This window comes from Siniperca chuatsi, linkage group LG11 (genome assembly GCF_020085105.1).
Source record: "Siniperca chuatsi isolate FFG_IHB_CAS linkage group LG11, ASM2008510v1, whole genome shotgun sequence".
Classification (NCBI taxonomy): Eukaryota; Metazoa; Chordata; class Actinopteri; order Centrarchiformes; family Sinipercidae; genus Siniperca; species Siniperca chuatsi.
In genome coordinates, this window is record NC_058052.1 from 11,502,101 (window position 1) to 11,510,965 (window position 8,865).

The 8,865-nt window shown below is 41.7% G+C and overlaps 1 protein-coding gene across 3 annotated transcripts in view; it reads left to right on the forward strand.

Moving 5' to 3' along the window:
* mcu (mitochondrial calcium uniporter) overlaps positions 1-7,279 on the forward strand; it is a 54,794-nt gene extending 47,515 nt beyond the window's left edge. For all 3 annotated transcript variants that reach the window (XM_044215491.1, XM_044215492.1, XM_044215490.1), the window contains 6 exons: positions 389-559; positions 902-1,006; positions 1,185-1,345; positions 1,977-2,180; positions 2,947-3,063; positions 3,257-7,279. In XM_044215491.1, coding sequence (XP_044071426.1) covers positions 389-559; positions 902-1,006; positions 1,185-1,345; positions 1,977-2,180; positions 2,947-3,063; positions 3,257-3,337 — 839 coding nt within the window. In that variant the 3' untranslated portion in view covers positions 3,338-7,279. The remainder of the gene's footprint in view (positions 1-388; positions 560-901; positions 1,007-1,184; positions 1,346-1,976; positions 2,181-2,946; positions 3,064-3,256) is intronic.
* The last annotated feature ends 1,586 nt before the right edge of the window (positions 7,280-8,865 follow it).

Below are 8,865 nucleotides of genomic sequence, written 5' to 3' on the forward strand. Positions count from 1 at the left end.
CTTGTTGCAGATACTGTATGTGGTGTTTACAGCAGTGAGATCCTGTCAGATAATTTCAGACTCTGCAGTGTGTTGTGGAGTTGTCGTAGACAATGTTGGGTTAGTTTGTGGTATCCAGAAGACACGGTCAAGTTAGAAGCATTAAAGTTCCAAACAGACAGTTAATAAATCAGTAAGACTAAGTAATTCACCGTTCTGTATATGTTAACAAGCAATATTCTGCTCCTTATGCACCCTGATTAGATTTTCAATAACTTCAATCAGAGGGAGCAGAGTACACGAAAGCTCATTTCCATGGTTCAGTTAAGACCTTAGGGTGTCATTTTACATTTTCTGCATGTGTGACATTTGTCTGACTGTAGTTTTCTTGCCTGCAACCCCCTCACAGAGGTGACAGTGGCGTATCAGAACGGACTGCCGGTGATCTCAGTCAGTTTGCCATCCAGGCGAGAGCGCTGTCAGTTCACCCTCAAGCCTCTCAGCGACTGTGTAGGAGTTTTCCTGCAACAGCTCCAGGCAGAGGACAGAGGCATTGACCGGGTAGCCATCTACTCCACGGGTATGTCCACAAACACAAGAATACTGTACAAACACACTGTATCCATTTACCCCAGCGGGTTATACATTTACATGTTCTTGTATTTTGCTGTTAAGTTTAACTGTGGCTTTGCCACTGCATGCACCATGAAATGATTTTTCAGCCCTCACTCTGAACAGAGGGTTCATTATACAGGAACAACTGGTCCTTGAAATCTTACTCTTAGTGTGTAAGTGCATCTGCTTTTACCTCTCATGATAATCACACAGCAACAAGCCTGATTATCAAGAGATGTCAAGGGTGTTTGAAGTGGCTCACTCCATCTCTCTTACCGCCTCCCTTCCTATTTGTCTCTCTCTCCAGATGGAGCGAGGGTGGCCTCCTCCACAGGCATAGACATCTTGCTGCTGGATGATTTCAAGCTTGTCATTAATGACACCACACACCTCGTCCGGCCACCAAGGAGAGGTGAGGACTGGCAAAGAAAAGGCAGAGCCTGTACTGTTTGCTCTGAGTCATTTCCTCACAGTTCAGGTCACTGCCAGTAAGAGGAAGAATTGGTTTTATTGCCAACAAGTGGATCATATTAAAGCCTGTCTTTATTTATGTGTTTGCATATGTGTGTGTGTGTGTGTGTGTGCTTCAGAGCTGCTCCCCCATGAGGAGGCAGAAAGGCTGAATGATGTCAAGTTTCTGGTGCAGCAACTCTACACCACCCTGCGCATCGAGGAACACCAACTCGGCAAAGAACGTGAGCTGATTGGACGACTGGAGGACCTCAACTCTCAACTCCGCCCCTTGGAAAAGGTCTAACTTTCTTAACACGTTTGACAATATTGACATTTTTGCTATTGGTTTATAAGTTCATTGCTGCTCTTAGCCTAGACACACAAATCACTGCAAGGTTTTCTCTAGCCAACCAAGTGTTGAAACAGTAACATATATGTGACCTTGCAATTAAATAATTTGCATGTTCTTGCATACTTTTCCAAGGAAGCCAAGAGGAGCTGTAGTTGCTCAGAATTTTGAAGGCCTGTTTATAATCCTTTTATCCCCAGATATTTATTTTATTGTATCATTAGTTTAAAATATCAGGCCTTGTTTCCACTCAGCAATTAAAAATGACTGATTGCCACCTTGGTCATGGGTAAGGGGCTGTCGAATTGGGAAACCATGAATTTGTTATCTCAGTAATGAGATGATGTGTGATCACAGCAAGTGATCAGACAACGCAACAGTTAATCTCATGATAATTACTTCTTAATCTGGAAACAAGGGTCTAAAAAACTTCACAGCTGCTCTCGGCCTGTATACTTTTTTGTGCTGAAAATCAATAATGTGATTGCCCTTCTTCCTCACTAGATTCTTAATACATATTCGCTTCCTTCGTTCTGTTTGAACTGGCTGACTGTCTGATTTCTTCTTGACTTTTTTGTAGGTGAGGGAGGAGTTGAGTAAGAAGGCAGAGCGGCGTACCACCTGGGTGCTGTGGGGCGGCATGGCGTACATGGCCACCCAGTTTGGCATCCTGGCCAGGCTCACCTGGTGGGAGTATTCCTGGGATATCATGGAGCCTGTCACCTACTTTATCACTTATGGCACAGCCATGGCCATGTACGCCTACTTCGTGCTTACACGGCAGGTAAGACGCAACAAAACACAATAAATATACATAAATGCATGCGCAGAAATTAATGAACTGAAGTAAAGTTTTAGTGTAAAACATCTTCTGCTGCTGTTTGGGTTAGGGCTGAACAATTTTGATAATCAATTAATCATTTAAGTCATTTATTAAAGAAAAAGAACAAAGTGTCTGTGGCGCAGGCTTCTCAAATGTGAGAATTTTCTGCTTTTCCCTGTTTTATATTATTGTAAATTGATTATCTTTTGGTTTCGGACTGTTGGCCAGAGAAAATAAGTAATCTGAAGATATTACCTTGGACTCAGGGAATTTGTGATTTTCACAGTTTTCTGACAATTTGTGACTAAATGATTAGCTGATCGTGAAAGATTAATCATATTAATAACCATCCCTCTAATGGGCACAGTGGTCGTGCTTTTGGTGCTTTTTTTGTGCCAAATAATGTAACACATCGTTGATTATTTTAGGGAAATTTTCCTTTTTAATATCATGTGTATTATAAGCTGATGGTTATCTTCCCTTTGCAACACCCTGCACAAAATTTTAATATTTTTAGCTATTTAAAAGGCTGATCTGGTCACACCGTTGCCCTTCGGAATTGAATCCAGTATTTATAAATTACTACTAGATTTAGTGTCCATCTGATGTTGGATTTCTCGCTAGTGTGAATCGGCACCCCAGGGACTAGAAAGCAGAACATGGAGGATATCTGATGAACTGGCTTCTCATTCAAAGTGCTCCGTCTGTGTCTCTTTATGACCTGCAGGAGTATGTTTACCCCGACGCTAGAGACAGACAGTATCTGCTGTTCTTCCACAAGGGGGTGAAAAGGACACGCTTCGACATTGAGAAGTACAACAAGCTGAAGGATGATATCGCTGAGGTACAGTCGCTTGGTGAAAGCCGGATGTTTTGTGATGTAAAATGAGCACTGCAGTAACACCGGGGATTCACACATTTCACAGTTCAATACTTGGATTTGTAATGGCTGTACCTAGACCTAGTTTCGTACCATTCCCCACACACACTTTCTTCTCACCACCCTGCCTCTCTCTCTCCTTATCCACCCTCTCCAGGTGGAGTTGGATCTGAAGCGTCTTCGGGACCCGCTCCAGCTCCAGCTCCCAGTTCAGCAGCTCACCGCCAGTAAAAATTGATGGGAAGAGTGACTCCCTCCCCTCTCAGCTCCTACAACCTCCTTTTCCGTCTTCCCTCCTGCCATCCAACACCCTTCTCCCTCCCCCTTTTACCCCTAACTATTTCCCTAGACTCCTCCCTCCCCTGTCCCTGCCCCATCCCTCCCACACCAAATAATCCCATCCCTTTTTTGACTGTGGGAGTTAGTTTTTTCTGGGTTTTTTTCTTTTTTTCTTTTTACTTTCCTGACTGAAAACTCCAGTTGGAATTGCAAGTGAAAACCGCTAAAAGACGAAGACGATGGTGATGGTGAGAATACCGGGAACTAAAAAACTCTCACAGCCGAAGGATGGTGAGGATGATGAAAAGGACAGTGATGATGATGGAATGAAACTGGGCACTATGGATATGCCTCAAGTCTTCGGAGGGACAGCCTGCAGGGAACTCCAGGGGGCAAACAGGAATTATCACAACTCTAGACACTCCAGAACAGAGGACATGCAGAGGGGCAGTGTGTGTGTGTGTGTGTGTGTGTGTGTGTGTGTGTGTCTGTCTGTGTGTCTGTGTGTCTGTCTGTCTGTCTGTCTCTGTCTGTGTGTGTGTGTGTGTGTGTGTGTGTGGGACTTTCAGGGCACACTGGGACACCGACCCTGCCCACTCTGCGGGTCGACACAGCAGTGTAGTCCTGCTTCTTCTAGCAGTCAAACTGTCAACACACACACCTACTCTTGGTTGGGGCAGACTCCAGGGAGAGTTTCTATCCCACACGTTAAAGTTTACAAGGAAGTCCTGACAGTCGCACCATCAGGGGGACCTTCGTCTTCCTGTGGCTGAACTCTGCTGCCTCTCCCTTCCTGGGCCACGCCTTCTCCAGGTGACGGACAGCTGTCCCTCCCAGTGTGACCTTTGTCAGGAACCTGTCTCGACTCGCAGGATATAGGCATGACGATGCTTCGTTTCCTCTTCCTGTTGATGTCCTGTAGCGGCCCGGTCTGTCTGCGCAAGTATGAGAGTACAACCGACAACAACATCACTGTGTGTTCTTTTATTCCAAAAAAAATATTTTGGCACTTTTTATTTTGAAAGCCATAGTATATTTGTTATGAAAAGAATATAAATATATATATGTATACAATCAAATAAACAGATGACCAGAGGCTAGTTTTTGTCAGTGGGGGGAGGAACTCTCTTATAAACATCATTTCATCAGAAACTCATTTACATCCTCTGAAGATCTCCTGAAATGAAGAAACCCTCCCCCCACCCCAACAGTCCAACGCACACGTTGTCACATACGCACACACACAAAGAGCATTATACTGTATGCATTTACTACCTTGGACTAACTATTTCATATCTTTTCATGATAAACACACACAGTATAGTTCACGGTAACTACGTCCAGGTTGGACGTAAGGCTCCTGTGCATGGCCAACAAAGGCGGGGGGGAAATGTTGAAGCCAAATCGGGGTGAAAATGGCTTTGATTGGAATCGATTGTTTTTGAGCAAAACAGAATATCGACGTGGATAATGCCATGCTTGGCCTCTATGATAATTTCATGAATACAGAGATAGCTGCGGAAATGTTTAACATAATGAAGGAACATTGCCTCAGACAAACCTACAGGCATGTTACAGTTTAATATATCTGATGAACTGAATGGCTTTAAAAAAGAAAAGTAAAGCCGCAGTATACAGGAGCAGCAGAATTTGAGTAAATTGCCTGTAGTTTAATATCCCTATATCCCAATATATTTGTTTCCTTTTCCAATTGAAAGCACTGTTGTTGGAGGTGTAAAATGACCATTTTCAATGACCTGGCCTTATGCTTAGCAGCATGTGATGTGCATTTCAGTGTCTGATTTTTTTTAGAATTCTTCCTCATGAAGCTTTTAGACAAAATAAGAAAAGGCTACATCTAAAAAAAAAAAAAAAAAAGAAGTGTCATGGCATCAATTCACAGAGGCTTTTTTCATCCTGAAATAAAGGCAGAGTTTTCTCCTCCCACTGTTGCTGTAATGCCCCCCTGCTCCCTCGATGGCAAGGCAGGGTAGACTGCATGCTGTGGTATGCCCTCAGTAGAAATTTGTGAATGTGTAGGAGCATTATTGCAATTTTGTACTTAATTGGACACTTTTCTTTGCCGCATCTAGCTGAAGTCTCTCATCCCCCCGATTGGTTAAATCAAAGGTTATAGAAGCCATATGTTTTTGTTGTCCATTTTTTTGGGATAGTCACTGAATAAACCTTTGTCAGCTTCACTTAGTTTTCTGTTCAGGGTGAGGATTGGTGGCCCTTTCTCCGGCCCCAGTTACGTCTCAAAAGCCAGTTATTTTCACTCTGAACTGCTGTAGAGCACCTCTGCAGAGGGGAAGCACAATGACATGACATCCCTGCACATCTAATTCAAGATCATCTCCTGCTTGTGTGTCTCGTGTGGACAGTTGGCTGAATCCTACTGAAGAGATCCTTGTGTTTAACTGCAGATTTTCTATTAAAATGCATGATTTTAGGTCAAATCAAAAGTTAGCCCTGCAGATCTCAAGGCAGGATTTGGTCTAATCTGTTACTGTGTGTGTGTTGTATCTCCAAGGGAAATGGTGCCTTTTGGATGATTGATGATGTTAACAGTAAAGACAATGTAGCAATTTGGTAAACAGCAATGATGAGGTCATTGTGAAAGTTAATCTCTTATTTGGAATGACACCTTCACATAAAGGAGGGTTAAATTTGAATGTGGTGGGAATTAATCTTGCTGTGTGCCTGTGAACACATGTGTTGACAAGTGTGAGTGCGCTGGGGGAAAAGTTCAGATCACCATATTCATGAAACCTTTGACCCTAATCACTGCCTTGTCAATAGCGGTAAAAAATAAATTCCGCCCACATCCCACTTCATAGCAGTCATTAGCTTTAAACTTGTTTTTCCTGAATAGGCCAATTTACACACAGAATGACACACACACACACACACACACACACACACACACACACACACACACACACACACACACACAGTGACGACGGTGTTTCCTTGGAGATGTACTGTGGGAGGTGAGATAGTTGAGGCCTCTGTCTGCAGTCCAATCCTCCCCTCTGCTGTTTCTACACTTCTCTCCATCATCACCTCCTCCTTTTTATCATGCCATCCACCGTTTATTGCCTTTGTTCTTTTCCTAGTTTATTTTTTAAAAGCAAAAATATATCAAATATGGGGAAACTTTATTATAAAGAGGGTGTTGCATGAATGTATGTTTACATGAGAAATTATGTGAAAATAAAAAAGATGATTTATCAAAAAAAAAAACCTGCAAAGATAATTTAAGAACGTTGTTTGTAGAGATTCCTAGTTATAAAGGGGCAGTGGACAGGGCTGCTTCTTTAGAATCTGCCCTGCCAAATCTGACTTAAATCCCAGCCAACCAACTGCTCAAACCCCATCAAAACCCCACTCCCATCTTCACCTTACCCTCAGTGTGCATCTATACTCCCCAATAAATGGAAAAACAACCTCCATCCTCAGTGCACCTATAAAAGAGGAGACCTCTTGACCTCAGTTACTAACGTCCTGGATTTGAGTCCAAAGGAAAAGTGTCAGGCGTACTCTGTTAGCTTATCGGGGAACACCTCCCATTCTCGTCCCTCTCTCCTGTCATTTTCATCCTGCCTCAGCCTTTTTTCTCCAAAATCACATTATTATTCTGTTTTGAATGTGTGTTATGTTTTGAGTACCTAGTTTGTGTGCATTTACAATGCCTGACGAGTGAAGCAGAATATAGGATTGAAATGATCTTGTTCTCCATTCTGACCTCTTATTTTATTTACTTTTTTTTCCTTCTGTTGACATATGATGCTGTAATGTTGGCAAAAAAGAAAATGTAAAATCCTGTATCATTTATGAAATATGTATAAAAGAGATATGTAATTCAATTATCAATAAAATCCTTATCCAGTTTTTGGAACCAGTGGTCCAGTTGAGGTTTTTGTTGTTCTCTTTGGAAGTGAAGACTTGGTGATTAATGAACATATTACAGAAATTTACAAGAAGCAGCTTTTCAAGGTCTTTACCACCTCCTCCGGCTCTCCTTGGCCTCCAGCTCTTCCTGTACAGGACATCCTATGAGATAGACCTGTGGCGATAAACTGTCCGTATACAATAGGTACACGAAGCCCCACATTTACGATGGTCTGTTGATCATTGGAACAGGGAAGAAATAATTGTTCTCAAGTATGCTGAGAGTACTATGCTAGCGGCTCTGTGAGGTTCTGGCACAGCAATGCTTTCAGCTAAATGCTAACGTCAGCATGCTAACGTATAGATGTTTAGCAGGTATAATCTTAATTGCCATAATTGCCATCTTAGTTTAGCATGGAAACATTTTCTAATTAGCACTGAACCCAAAGTGCAGCTGGTGCTGATGGGAATGTCCTTAGTTTTGCAGGTATTTGGTTATAAACCAAAGAAACTTTGACCTAATGATGGCAGTCAAAAAAGTTAAGGGATCAGCAATGTTATTGCATTTAAACCTGAGGGCGACATGAACATCTGCACCAAATTTCATGACACTTCATTCAATAGTTGTTGAGACATTTCACTAAAAGCCAAAAAGGTTGTTAGAGGAAAAGTATGGGGATCACCAAAGTGATTAGGCTTCAACCTATGGGCACCATGAATGTCTGTACAAAATGTGTACAAATCCATCCAATTGTTTTGTTTTTTAACTGAATTTTTATTTAGTTTTCATCAAGAACTGTACAAAATATACTTTTTTATACAATTACTTTCTTTTTCCTTTTTCAGCTGTAAATAGCATTTGTACACATTATATTCAAGTATTAAGCAAATGAAACAAAAAACGCATAAATATCCACTCCAAAATATGTATACATAACAAATCCATCAAAAAAAAAGTATTTGAAAGGTATAATAGCATGGGTAAAAATACAGGCACAATATACAGTATATTTTAACCTGATACTGCAACACATTGCACAGCAGTAAAATCACTAAAATCAAACACAATTATCAACCTAAAACCACCCGAAACATTGTAAATATAACTAGAGAGTTTACTCAAAAGTCCAATCTCTGAAAACTAAACTAAGCTGAAATTTAGAGGAAAATAAGGGGGCCATTAAAGCTATGCACACTGTATGGCTTTCCTGTACACAGTGTGGTTATGCGGTAGTATAATAAAGTGCTGAGTGAATCTACCTGTGCCATAGAGACTTGTGGCCAGGAGGGCTAACAGTGTCATATTTCCAGGAGTAATCGCGAAAGCAGAATGATTGTTCCACCTTATTTCTTCTAACAGCCTTGTGGATTTATATCTCTGTTGATTTAATTACATATGAGAAACAAAAACTGCCAGCATCAGGTTGGTTTGGGTGCTTTCTAAATGAAAAGGGCCAAGCTTTAGACATTTTCTGGCCTGCACTGGTGGTCAAGTAATGAGCTAAATGAGAACATATTCACTCTACTGGCACAGTGTGTTCTCAGAGAGGGTCTACGGTAAATCCTGAGTCTGCAAACCTCGCTGTCGCCTCG